The 14,269-nt window shown below is 47.2% G+C and overlaps 1 protein-coding gene across 1 annotated transcript in view; it reads left to right on the top strand.

The window, feature by feature from the left end:
* ITGB5 (integrin subunit beta 5) overlaps positions 1–10,147 on the top strand; it is a 115,476-nt gene extending 105,329 nt beyond the window's left edge. The window contains exons 12-15 of the mRNA XM_074967176.1: positions 622–725; positions 6,475–6,591; positions 8,545–8,711; positions 9,598–10,147. Of these exons, the coding sequence (XP_074823277.1) occupies positions 622–725; positions 6,475–6,591; positions 8,545–8,711; positions 9,598–9,693 (484 nt within the window). The 3' untranslated portion in view covers positions 9,694–10,147. The remainder of the gene's footprint in view (positions 1–621; positions 726–6,474; positions 6,592–8,544; positions 8,712–9,597) is intronic.
* The last annotated feature ends 4,122 nt before the right edge of the window (positions 10,148–14,269 follow it).

Raw genomic sequence — 14,269 nt, 5'->3', positions numbered from 1 at the left:
GCTTTGAGCCATTTCCGAGATGGTTCCATACGAGAAATCTGGATCCCCAAACTAGAAAACATTCAGGGCTGGATCCAAATTGAACAGCCAACACCCATCTCTGTAGTGGGTTAAACCAAAGTTCCAAATACAAACACACCCAGACAATTAGGGAAGTTTGCAATTCAGCCCCACCTCCAGGGTTAATCTGTCCTTAATTTGGAGAGTTTGGCCAAAAGGTTTCTATTGCTTTTATGATGCAAATGTGTGACTCTGTGCTGGGGCATGCAGAAGGGGGCAAGCAGGGGCATGCCCCCCCTCAATAACCAGCGGGGGACACAGAACTCCTCCTGCTTCTGGACTGCGTGGAGGAGCTCCCCCCACCCCCACAGCCCAGGAACAGGAGAAGTTCTGCAGGGGGAGTTTGCTCTCTCCCCCCACCAGAGGAGTTTTGCGCCCTCCACGATCCATGCCCCCCCCACCCCCCGGCCAAAGAAGTAACATTTAAATTCTTGCGCATGCCCCTGACTCTGTGGATTAACAGGTCAAGATTCCCTTTGGCAAACAATTTGGGTGGCAGGTCTGCATGTTCCTGTGGTTTCAAAGATGTTTAGTCTTTCTCTTTGTGTCTCCCTCCTGAAGGGACTGCATTGAGTGCATGTTACATAACTCAGGAGGACTGGCTGATAACCAAACCTGCCCAAAACACTGCAAGGATGAGATCATTACACGTGTGGATGTCCTCAGTAAGTAATGTACAGCAGACTCATATGGGAACTTCAGGCATGCAGCTGTTGCAACTGGCTAGATTTAACTGGTCTTTGCAAAGAATTGTATTTACCCTGATTGGCATCGAAGCTTTTCCATAAAGTAGGTTACAAATAAAAATCTGGATTTAGAAAGGCTAATCCATTTTCCTACCTCCAGGTTATAATCTCTTCACTGTTACAACGTTCACCCCAGATCCAACTATTTACCATATGCTGGCTTTATTCTCTTATCCATATCAGCTACGCGTAACACTTGTAATCTTGACACAGTAAATGTTACTAGATTCAGATTAGATCTGGAATTCAGAATCTAAACCGGGGGTGGGCAAACTTTTTGGCCCAAGGGCCACATTGGGGTGCGAAACTGTATGGAGGGCTGGGTAGGGAAGGCTGTGCCCCCCAAACAGCCTGGCCTCTGCCCCCATTCGCCCCCTCCCACTTCCCGCCCCCTAACTGTTCCCCTCAGAACCCCCGACCCATCCAATCCCCCTGCTCCTTGTCCCCTGACTGCCCCATCCTGGGACCCCCCCCGCCCCAAACCGCCCCCCAGGATCCAACCCCCCCTGCTCCCTGTTCCCTGACTGCCCTGACCTATCCACACCCCCGCCCCCTGACAGGCCCCCTGGGACTCCCAGGCCCTATCCAACCCTCCCCGTTCCCCGGCCCCTGACCGCCCCAGATCCTCCACCCCATCCAATTGCCCCCTGCTCCCTGTCCCCTGACTGCCCCCCAGGACCCCCTATCCAACCCCCCCAACTGCTGTGTGCGTGCGCCACCACCGCCGCCCCCTTACCATGCCACTCAGAGCAGCAGGAGCTCGCAGTCCTGCTGCCCGCGTGGCAGCGTGTCTGCGTGGGAGGGGGAACAGCAGGGGAGGGGCCATAGTTTGCCCACCTCTGATCTAAACGCGACATTTCAATTCACCTGGTACATTATGAGCATGCAACGGATTTGTTTTTAAAAGTAAAATCAACCAGTTTTCTACCTCATCTCTTAATAGTGAAGAACCATTTTTGTTAATCAAATAGGTTTCTCTGTTTGGTTTTAATATGTATCTATTGCAGGTGTTTATATGAGTCTTACTGGTTGCACTTTTGCCTTCTTTTTGAGGATTGCTGCTACGCTGGCTCTATCTTCTGAATCAATGTTTTTTTAAGTAAAATTTCATATTCAATTAATTGCCTTGTGGGAGTCTGCTCTCTTTCTTCCTTCTGGAAGGTCTTAGAGATACACCTAGATTTTTCTCTGCTTTGTTACAGAGGCAGGCGTAAATGGGAGAGTTTCTGATGACAGGGACAATGCAAAACTAGCATGCCTGGTTACACCCTAATAACATTGTGATCCATAGAGTCAATACAAAGCTGTCTTGGTTAAGTGATACACCCATACCGGTCTGCACTGCCAAAACTTGCCAAGATCCCAGTCAAATAAATCCTTCAGCAGGAGAAATTAATCAGGATGGAGAAGCTTGGGCCATGTAGTGAAGCAAAAATTACTTAAAAAAGATATTTTTATATACATAATACCAAGGATGTCTAGGCCCATTATAGATAGGTAAGAAGACAAGATCCTTGCCCTGAAGAGCTGTTAACAGCCAGCAATATTTAGGGCAGCTATGAAGTTACACTGTCCGGGGCTACTAGTGCACACATGGCCTAGGAGTAAAGAATATGAAGACCACCTGAGTTGTGTTATGTGCTTTTTGGCTATAGTTAATACATGAAGTAAGGTTTCAGAGTAACAGCCGTGTTAGTCTGTATTCGCAAAAAGAAAAGGAGTACTTGTGGCACCTTAGAGACTAACTAATTTATTTGAGCATAAGCTTTCGTGAGCTACAGCTCACTTCATCGGATGCATACTGTGGAAAGTGTAGAAGATCTTTTTATATACACACAAAGCATGAAAAAATACCTCCTCCCACCCCACTCTCCTGCTGGTAATAGCTTATCTAAAGTGATCACTCTCCTTACAATGTGTATGATAAGGAGAGTGGGTTTGTGGGGGGGGGGGGGTGAGAAAACCTGGATTTGTGCTGGAAATGGCCCAACTTGATTATCATACACATTGTAAGGAGAGTGATCACTTTAGATAAGCTATTACCAGCAGGAGAGTGGGGTGGTAAGAGGTATTTTTTCATGCTTTGTGTGTATATAAAAAGATCTTCTACACTTTCCACAGTATGCATGCGATGAAGTGAGCTGTAGCTCACGAAAGCTTATGCTCAAATAAATTAGTTAGTCTCTAAGGTGCCACAAGTACTCCTTTTCTTTTTACATGAAGTAAGGGGAACAGGATGCAACCCAATGGAAAGTGATTGAGCAGGAAGAGTTAGCAAATATCTTGTTAGAGCAACATTTTTTGTGGTGTTGTTTGTCTGGCACGCTCCCTCCTTGTGTCTGTAACATGAACACTTCATAGAGGTGGGATGTTTTCTAGGCCTCTTGGAAGAATGAGCTTTAAGGGAGGGGCTTGGCGTAGAAAGATGAGGGCATTGGGGTGGAATGGACGGCCTTTTCTGAAGGAGTAGATAAATTAGGTCATCTCTAACCTTTCACATTTGTAACTTTTTTCACTGTTCTTTTTCCCCCTTCCCCCCTCATAGAATCAGCAATTTGTGGTGAAAATGTGATAGCTAACTTTGAGCTTTTCCAGCTTCCTCCCAATCTGCCATCCGGGGTCTGTTCCCTTCTTACATGCTTTGAGCTAAGTTTTAAACAATGTGAGCAGTGGGGTTTCTACCTCTTCCCATATTATTTCCAACCTTGTTACAAGCACCAAGAGATTCGAACAGTGGGTCTGTGACACCACATTTAATAACAGCTCACTGCAGAATCTGCAAGGTCATCAGGCCACTTTAAACCCCTCCAGCCTCTTCTAACTACAAAAAGCTACTTTCACGTAGCTAGTCTGGTGTTTGTTTGCAGGCAGAAAATGCAGGGGTGTAAGTTGAAGTTACACTCTCATGCCTAAGTCTTGCAACACACATGGCCACGTTTTTGTGCTGACTTGCACCCTGGGAGATGGCGCTGGGTAGAAGCACAGGATCATGCCTGTGGTTTGCAAGCTCCCCAGCTGTTTTGGAAGATGGGGCAGGGCAACTAACAGCCAAGGGTTTTAAACTTTCTTGTTTTGGCCAGGAGCTGTGTTTTTATTCTATTTTTTTTAATTTCAATTACTAAAGGATCTGAAGCCTGTTAAGACTGAGACCAAAACCTGGCTGACAGTATATTCACGCTATATAGTACACATTTCAGATGCTTGTTAAAGCCTGGAATGTTGATATTTACTTACACTAGTGTTAACATGGATACAGCTATATCACTGCATGCTTATCAGCTGTTACTGTAACAGGGGGTAATCATTTCCCTTGGGAGGCCAGGTCAAAGACAGAAAGGAAAAGGGAGACAGAGGAAATGCAGAAGGAAGAAAAATAATAGGGTGAAGTAGCAGGCTCATAAATGTGATCATTTTTCCACTGATACTAAATCTGAGAGGAAGGCACTCAGCAGCTACTACTAACAATGGTAACTGTCGCCTGGATTTTCAAGGTGCCTAAGCAAGTTAGCTGCCCTGCTCTCATTTCAAATTAATGGGATGTGGATGTCTAACTCCTTTAGACTCATTTGCAAATCCCAGCCTACAAGCTTAGTCAGTACACAAAGGCCATATTCTACCCTCGATCATGGTGCAAACGTCGCACTGACCCCAGTGGGGATTGAGGGGGAACCGTGAGTACTCTGAAATTTGTACCCCAGCTCACCAACCTTAATTTTACATGGAATTCAGCCCTTTGCTTTAAACACTACAAAGATCTACTTGGAACTGAGACTGGTCAGGGCAGCAAATTTGAAATCAAACTGATTGTTTTGCACCCACGTTATAACTTCCCTGCAATGACAAGATTTCCAAAGAAACCACGGCCTGTTAGTTATAATGGCAGCAGTAGCACAAACAGCCTGCTCTTTCTTCTATGGTACATTAAAAAAACAAAACAAATTCCTGCTTCAAACAAGTCTTCTAAATTTCCTGCCACTCCTCCACTTTCACCTTTTCTCTCTCAACTTATTCCTCTCCCCCGCCACACACACTCCCCACTTCCGTCTCAGTCTTGAAAAAATAAACCTCCTGATTATTTCCGGAGATAAAACAATTGAGCACATTTGGAATGCAAGTCGAGTGATGGATTGTGGTTTTTGATAACATCCTCATTTATGTCCACAGTTCACTGCTTTCCTCATAAAATGGACCTATATCCATCACTTTATCCACAGCTTTCCAAATTTAAGAGCAAGAGAAAGGAAAAGAAAAATGGCTGCCTTTTTGAACTGCATAGGGTGGTACTGTCGAAAGAAAAGATCTTGGCAGCTTTTATATTTGCCCTGAGTATCTTACTGTTACATGCACCACTGAGTGTAAGTTTAACTTCTTCAAAATGTTTGTGTGAATAATCGTTAATTATTACTTGTGCTATGCTAGTGCCGAGAAATCCCAGCCAAAGCACTGTAGAAACACACAGCGTGTGTCTGCCTTGCAGTCAGAGGTGTGATTGCAGCTTGGGATACGTGCCCTACCTTTAATCTCGCTAACGTGGCTAAAAAGAGTGACTGGTGGCCCAGGCATCAGCTTGGCTGTACAAGCCTGCCTGGAACCCTGGGTATATACTCGTGTTCCTAGCCATGCTGGGGTCTGTGCCACTGCATCATGGCTGCTTTTTAGCCACACTAGCTAGATTAAAACTAGCTTGGGCATGCCTACTCGAGCTGCAATCACACCTCTGATTTGCAGGGTGAACATACCCATAGTGAGAGATGGTCCTTGCCCTGAAGATCTTACAGCCTAAATAGGGCTTAAGCTGGGAGGGGAAGTGCCTTGCTCAGAGTCATGCAGTAGGCAGGGGATTAGAACCCCGTTCTCCTCATGCTCAAGGTGGTGCCCTGCCCACCAGACCACACTGGCTCCCCAGTGTAGCGATCTGGCTATCTCTAGAGTGCCCGTCACTGAAGGATGTCAGCACTGAGTATTTTGATCTCTCCAGATCTTCCTGTTTGCTAGTGCTCTGTTGTTCTATTTAAACCTCAACCTTCCTCACAAATCAGAATCAGATTGCGCTTATTTCCAGGCTCTCTTTGTTATGTATTTTTCCCCAACTCCTCCAGTATGTGAAGGGAAGTGCTGCTGAACTTGCAAATGGATTTTTCAAAGGTTCTGATTTGCTCGACCTTCTTTCAAGACCCATATTAATTTCTCTCTTTGTATGAAGTAGGCTAAACTCACCCAGACATTTCCTTCATAGCCATTTATTTGTGTTCATAGAAGAGCATCCAGATGATAGATGCAAAGCTAAGGTACCGTGGTTGGTTGTGTTTTTTTTTTTCTTCCCTCTAGTGTTAATGGTTTCTTCTATTTCAGCTATTTGAATTGTTCTGTAATGTGCACCATATGTACCAACAGGAAGCTCCTTGTATTTAAAGGAATTCAAAGTCCCCAGAGCTATAGAGTTCCAGAAAACACATCCAGCTCTGAGGCCAGATCTTTGAATGGTAGAGGCTTTTCTTCCTGCAGAAAGAAAACAGTTGAACAACAAATGTCTGAACGTTATGTCACCATGTGGAGATGCCATATTACCAAATGCTGCAGAATGTCTTCACTGTTTAACGTGTGTTTTAGATGCATTGGGCTCCTTTACACTGCTAAGAGAACCTCAGGAATGTTCATTTCATTCCAGAAACGGATGACCAGCACTCAGTCCTGTGTGTCTACCCCGTGAATAACTGTGTGATGAAGTTCACCTACTCGGAACTTCCTAGTGGAAAGTCCAATCTCACAGTCCTCAAAGAGCCAGGTTGTTTCTGCATTTGTTTTTTGTTTTGATATAAGATGCCAGCTCCTGAGAGGTGCTAGGCTACCGCTGAATGTGCCTGCTTGTCAGAAAGGCTAAGTGCTCCCCAGTAATTGCGGCCTTAGCAGATTCTAGGTAAGGAGAAAGCTTGAAGTCCTTCTCCAAAACAGGCTTTTAAGGAAACTAAGATCGATGTTTGGGGAAACTGAGTCAGGGCTGACCTTAAAGTTCATGGAACTCTAAGCTGGGTTAGATGGGGAGGGAAACATCAGGATGTCAGTGCCGCCGCCTCTGGTCCTACGCCCATATATCTCTGCTGTCCCACATTAGGCCATTTTCCAGATCCTGCTGTTAAATTCTCCCACAATAGAGAGACCACCAAGATGGGGTAGAGAGAGGCTCTATGGTGTGTGTGTGTATGCTGCCTTGTTTCTTCCTGTCCCTAGACACAGTGTCAGCCTCCATGTGAAATGATGGAGTATGTTTTTGAACTGGGGTAACAGGGGTACTCTGAAGATATGGCACCAAAAGGAGGAGTGAGGTGGGTTCTGGGAGAGACACCACTGAGGAGAGGGAGGAGTCTGAGAGAGCACAGGTGACAGAGATTTCCCTCCCAAATGTGCAACAGAGCACGAGACAGTGGAGGGAAAGGGGAGACATAGCAGTGGGGGACAGTTGGGGAGCAGTGAAGGATCACAATCATTTTGGGATTGGTGCAACCTATCAGCTGAGCTGCCACAAAGCCCCTAACTGTGTGGGTCCCCAAACAGCCGCTTGAACTGGTAGGGCTGAAAGCCAGTCCCGAAGAGAGCAAAGGAATCTGGATGACTTAAAATGCGTTGGCTAGAAAACCAACACCCCTGATCTAAATGCTGAATTTCATGGCCCGTGCTCCTCTCTAATATTGGCATTAGATGACTGCAAAACTCTTATCACAAACCTGGCTGAAGAAATCAGAAACATCTACTGTCATACCTAAAAGCATTCAGTGGGTTAAGTTTCCAAATATAGCCCCCATGCAGTCACTTGTCCGCTGAATTAATTGTGGGATTCTCAGCACGTCTGTTCATAAACCATAGCAACTACAGATATTTTCTCTATTTCCAAACACTGCCCCTGGCCCAAGCAGCACATAATGTCTGTGTGTCCCCTAGCATGTGATCCTGCTGATCTCCCAAGACCATGGCTGATGACATCTGTGTTTCTGGCACATGAAGCGTGTGTTACTTTAATAAGCCGCAAGCCATTTTCCCAAACAAGCACCCTTGTGGTGGTGTGAAATGGTGTGAGCATGGCACAGTAGCTGCTAGCAAGTCTGCACATGTCTCTGGAGGCATAAGCGATTATGGACCTGGCCTCAAGAGACTTCACATTTTGCACTTGCAGCATCTTATGCCTGATTGAAATAGCAGAGCCATTAGTTAATAGACTCGCTTAATGATTCTAATGATCTCCTATTTTCATGCTCAGGGATGACCAGGAGCTGAAATAGCCACTTGCTCCAGGCATTTTGTCAGTTGTACTAAGCCCTTAACCCTCTGTGCTTGCACAGCTCCTCCTGCATTACAGAAACATGGCTGGTATTGCTGGCAGCATTGCAGTAGATTAAACGTACATCGTAAACAAATGTTGGGTGAAACTCTCACTCCATTGAAGTCAATGGGAATTTTGCGATTTACGTCAATGGGGCAGGATTTGTGTTAGAGAAAATCGCTTTAAAACTTCAGTTAGAAAGGACAATGCCAAGGTAAACCCCTTGTGACAGCAGTGTAAATCCGGAGTGATTCCATCAGTGTCCGTGGCGTTCCACTGGTCTCCAGTGACTGACCAATCAGAGGCTGTGCTCTCTCCCTCTCTGTCTGCTCCCCACATCTGAATGGTCTAATGTTACCCAGTGCACATCCCATGTTAGGGCATGTCCCTCATCAAAGCTAATTTTCTTTTTTTCCTCTCTAGAGTGTGGCTCTGCACCCAATGCCCTGACCATCTTGCTGGCCGTGGTGGGCAGCATTTTACTGATAGGAATTGTACTTCTGGTCGTCTGGAAGCTGCTTGTCACCATTCACGACAGACGGGAGTTTGCCAGATTCCAAAGCGAACGCTCCCGGGCGAGATATGAAATGGTGAGGGGCACTTCATGGGGGAGGGATAGGGGTAGGGTTGGAGAAGGTTCATGGATTGGGGATGGGGGGGGCATAAGGCACATGGAGACTCATGATGAGGGTGTCAGACTTAAAGGAAGACTTGTGTGACTTGATATGAAGATGCTATTGGCAAAATTGTGCCCTGCTTCACGCAGGTGTGCTTCAGGGTGGGGCTGGGGCAGTCTGGCCCCATTGAGCTGTGTGTGCTCTTACTCTGGCTAATTGCAGCTCCTTATAAGGGAATAATGCTGCACCCTGCACCAGGGAATAATCCAAATACTCAGCAATATTTTGTTCAGTCTTCAATTTTAATATTGATAACTGAGATCAGAGCTCTATTGTGCTAGATTTTGTACACTCACCCATTAGGAGACAGAATTTACAGTCTAGATTGTAACTACCCGTTGCAGACTAGAAGTACTAACTTTGAGCAAGCCCATTATAATTGCATTGAAGATTATCCTGTTACTTAAAATTTACATTGTCTTTTTGATAAACCTATAAGATGGTTTTTATGGTGATTCTGTCCCCATCCTGGTTAGCTTTGCGCATTGGAGATGTCCATAAGGAAACAGCTTCTGCTGGGTTTCCTGTGTAGGCTGCTTTGCCTTACCTTTGAATCTTCTCTGCTCTAGGTACCAGGAAATTCTCCTGGAATAAGGAGACAGGGTACTGAATTAGATGGAACACAGGTGCAGTTTGCTACCAGGTTTCCTGTGAAGACAGCACAGCAACCTAGTTTCTGTTTGTGTTTGAATAACACATTCCTGAGGAAGCCAAATGGAGCTAGATCTCTGAGCAAATGTGGTTACATAGCAGTGTTATTGTCACTCATATGCTTTTCTGTTTGACTTTTTTTTTTTAGGCATCCAATCCTCTTTACCGAAAGCCTATCTCTACGCATAGCTTAGATTTCACATTCAACAAGCTAAGCAAGTCCTATAATGGCACAATTGATTGACTGCATATTGGAAATCTGACGCAGCCAGAACTGGAGTGCTGTGGACAATTGCTTGACTTTGCTGCTGCTTCCTGAACTGAAGCTGGAATCCTTTTCAGTGGAGAATACCTTTAAAGCAAGACTGATCGTGGACAGAAGGCTGTTATTTGCACAGTAAAGACAAGTGGCTCAGCAGGGCATGTGCCGTACGATTCCTGGACACAAAGACATGCTCCTGGGCTCATTGCTGGGGCTCATTGACTCTGAGAGGTGCGGAACTCTTCATACCCCAGCTTTCTGGATACCTTAAACCCTCCAGCTCAGCGAAAGGAGTGCCATATTGCCGCTTCAGACGTATACACCCGGTAGAAGAGGTGACTGGGCCAAATTCAGGGGAGACCGTGCCATTGCAAGTCTTTAGGGGGCAATTAGCTTGAAGCGGGGGGTGTTGGAAGCAGTTGTGTAAAAAAAAACTAGGGTCCGGGTGTTCTGCAGTCTTGAAAATCTTTTTTTTATATTAAAAAAATAACCCTGTTGTGCACCTGTGATGTTATCAGTGCCGTCCAGTGGTCCCCTGGCATATCCTACGGCAAATGCATTTTTGGGAGGCTCCCGCTTTTAACTCTTGTACGCACAAATGGAGCTGGTTTCGACCCTTATCAGCAGAGCTATACATCTAAAAAAGTGAAAGCGAAAAAGCAGTTGCAGCCATGGCGACTGCTGACGATGTCCCGCGTCGGCTTAGTGCAGGGGTTCTCAGCTGGGTGTGTGGGACACAAAGAGTTGTCAGTTGTTGCAACCAGCCGAGCCTTCCCGTATTGCTAAATGGAAGGGGCATCCTGGGGGAATCCTATGGCAAAGGTGGCCTAAGTATGGAAAGGTTCTTTGTCCTGTGTTATGCAAGAGGTCAGACTCGGTGATCGTAATGGTCCCTTCTGGCCTTAAAACTTATGACTAAAGCAGCCGGGCCCTGTGGCTAGAACAGCCTGGTACTTACAAGCCATCTTCTTTCACGAGAACTGGGGTAATGGCCTGTGCTTTTGGTACCAAATAGCTGGTGTTTTTAAGAGACTGAGGCTTCCTGTCCATGTCCATACCACAGGGTTTAAGCTATTCTACATGGCTGCTGTAACGCTGGCCCAATGTGAATGTTGCAGCAGGCCTTTGGCGGAGGAAAATACATACAAGACAGTCCAGCTGCCACTGTTCCGGTCTGTGTTGCTGACTTTGTCACTTTGCCCTGAGCAGCTCATGCGAGCTAGTCAATTGCAGGAAATGTGCCAGGAAAAAGCACAAACAAATGATTTTCATTGCTTTTCCCTCTGGAAATGGGTCATGGTCCCAGACATCCCATTTTGATTTTTTTCCCCTGCCTATGTAAACAGCAACACTTATTTTCTCATCATACACAACGTGCCTTCAGGATGTTTTCAGCCCCCTCCCCCATGCTCGAATGGAAATGCTGAAGGACCTGGCGAGACACTACTAAAAATAGCTGAACGGCGATTGCTGCAGCTCTGCAAATTGCAGCCTGTCAGCATCAGTGGAAGCTGTGGTTGCAGAGATCTTCCTGAATGAATCATTTCTGAGACCCAAGCAGCAGGGAGGCGGGTCCATGCCTGTGGCCGGGGGGGGGCAAAGAAGGGGAACAGTTTTCTGTGGTAATTTAGGGGGAGATGGCTGTACGAATTGTGGTAATATTACAGAGTGGCTCATATGAAAAGGCTGTATCACGAACATATGGGTATCTAGCATGTCACGCCAGTATGTACCTGGGCAGCTAGCCCAAGCTGCCACTCATGCCACCATGGCCAGAGTGCTATGTTTAGGCACTAGCTCAAGGGGCACAACCATGTGTATGTTGGTCCATGCTGGGAATTCCACCTGCCAGCAGCTGTGTAGCCCTACCCTAAGTGCCAGGGGAAGTCTGAAAGGTCAACACTGCACCCAGGGGCTAGGCAGCCAGAAAGCCACAGATGACAGCTCTCAGGCAGGAGACAGCAGGTGCTATATAGGAACCCCAAGCCTGGTGCAGTGACTAGCCTCTCTTCAAGCTCCGGGAGGCTTAAAACACCCAGGGATGCAGAGGCTCAGCTTCCTCTCATCACAGTCACGGCAGGTCTAGCAGCAACAGAAATGATGCCGCTTTTCTGCATAGGAGGGGGCAGGGTTTGGCACAACTCCTTGTGCAGCAGTTCAGAGGGGACCGGTGGCTGTGTGGCGCCTACAGGCCAGTGACTTTGGGGCAATGGCACACGAGGGCAGCCAGCCTGTAAAGATCAGCTGACATTCCAGAGGGCAACTCTGCCCTGATGTGCTGCGCTTCAGAGACTTCCCTGGGACCCCCCACCCCCCTATCCAACCCCCCTCTGCTCCCTGGCCCCTGACGGCCCCGACCCCTATCCACACACCCCCGCCTGGCTCCCGGGAGCTCATGGGCTGGGCAGGACGGGCCTGCGGGCCGTAGTTTGCCCACCTCTGGTTTAGAAGCTGGATCGGTCACTGCTGGAAGGTGCCTGCCAAATGACTGCTAAGGGCTCTGCTCCAGCCCTTTCCTCTACCTGAGGCGTTCAGTAGTACAGTGCCCTCTGCCAGGGTCTCCTAACACGGCTGTGTGCGATCAGTCCATGGTGCTTTTTGGATATTCGTGAGAGTATAAACCTCTGGGGTTAGGATAGACCATGTGGCTCGCGGGGTTATTTTCTGCAGCCCTCCAGGTCCCCACAGCAGCTTTGATTAATGTTCGCTATAGCAAGCACAAAACCTCTTACACCCGACCGCTGCTCCATTTAGTTCAGGGTGGCAGAAGTGACACTTTGGTTGCTTCAGTGAACGGTATGAAAGTTCTATTAACATATGAGGAAAATAATCTGATCTTGTGGTTGGCCCATCCAGCTTGCACCAAGGAGACCAGGGCTGTGCTTTCGGTTCTGCCACAGCCTTCCTCTTGGCCTGAACCCATTAATTTAATTGCTCCGGCCCAGTTCCTCAAAGCATGCATGCTTAGGCATTTCTTCACTCAGCACTGGACCACCTATACTCCTGTGTGGTCTGCTGGGTAAAATCGCCAGCTCAGCTCGGCTCTCCATACAATGCATGAGGGAGTTAGAACGAGATCCTCAGAAGCCAGCACATTTAGGCAGCTCCCTGGTCAGCTACTGAGGAGTGACATGCTGAAGAGGAGCTCTGGCAACTAAGCAGCTGACCTGGTGCACCTACCAGCTCAGCTGGCGAGAGCAAGATCTCCCGCTACTGGGCCTACTCAGCCCCACACCCTCTCACTATTAGTCATCTTTTGCTTATACAGAACTAGCATGTACATACCATGGGAGTCAACAGCTGAGCCCAGTACAGTATTTCCAAGTTAAAAGAAAGGGGAATAAAAGTAAACAGTTAACTAGTGATTAAGACCATCCCTTTGATATGCGAGTGCAGGGTCAAGCCATGGGAATGATACATAATGCCTGTTTGTGGTTACACAGCCTGACCACAACTCGCATTCCTGCATGAAAACTAAGGAGGAAAATAACTTAGGGTCTCATGTGATGGAAAAATGTCAGTACAGGTCTGGCCAAATTGGAGCCACCATGACATTACAACAGCCATCTTCTGTTTGTGGAGCTCATAGCATAGCCAGGGGATGCTTTTGTGGGGGGAAAAGGGGGGGGAGGGGGGGGGAAGGGAGAGGGGTTTGGGTGTTCATGTTCAGAAGTGGATTCCGGTCTACATCATTATGGGCAATCAGAAAACCCATCACCTTGCATTTCATTCATTCATTTTCATGTTCCTAACAGTGGCACGCTTTGGATAAGGCTGTGAAACCTCCCGGTGTGTATATTCAGTCGATGCTAATCACAGCAGTAGAGTGCAAAAAATCTAAATACATAACAGCGTCAACAATGTTGTAATATCCACCCTCAAGCAGGGACGAGAGACACCCCCTGCACCCCAAAGGCTGTGGGACTGAGAAAGGCACATCTTTCGAATAAATAGCTTTTCTGTGGGGGTTCCACCCCCTCCACACACACAATTACTGTAGTAGCTGAGCACCTCCCCTTCTTTATCACTTTTCTTTGAGCTAGGGCAGAGCTATTAGCCCAATTTTACACATGAGGAACTGAGACTCAAAGTGAGGAGGAGCCTAAAGATTCACTCAGCTGCCTATTGGGCTTTTCAAGGAAAGGGGAGTTAGGTGCCTGACGATTAGGGCCAAGGCACTAGATGTATATTAAATCCCACTGACATTTACAAAACCACTTAGCTGCCTCATCCTGTACCCGCCTACAGTTGCCCCATTGAGCCTGCAGAAAGCCACCTAAGTCCTGCCACCACCCCCACCACTACTGAGCTGTCAGAAGTCTAGCTCCTACCTAAGGCCTGGTGGGCGTCACACAGTAGAATGTTCCATGCTTATCTCACCTGCGGAGCCTGATCCAGGAGGCATGTGCTACCTGTACAAAAGATGGGCCACAATACCTAAGAGCTAGCCCACTGACCTGGGCAGTGGGAAACCCAGATTTGCTTGACTCCCCAAGCTGCTTGATCTGATCCTCAACCTCCAACCTGTGACCTTCTTTGTAACTGTGAGTCACCCTTA

The sequence above is a fragment of the Natator depressus genome, chromosome 11, assembly GCF_965152275.1.
Source record: "Natator depressus isolate rNatDep1 chromosome 11, rNatDep2.hap1, whole genome shotgun sequence".
In the NCBI taxonomy this organism is placed as follows: Eukaryota; Metazoa; Chordata; order Testudines; family Cheloniidae; genus Natator; species Natator depressus.
This window is presented reverse-complemented; position numbering and strand designations above follow the sequence as displayed.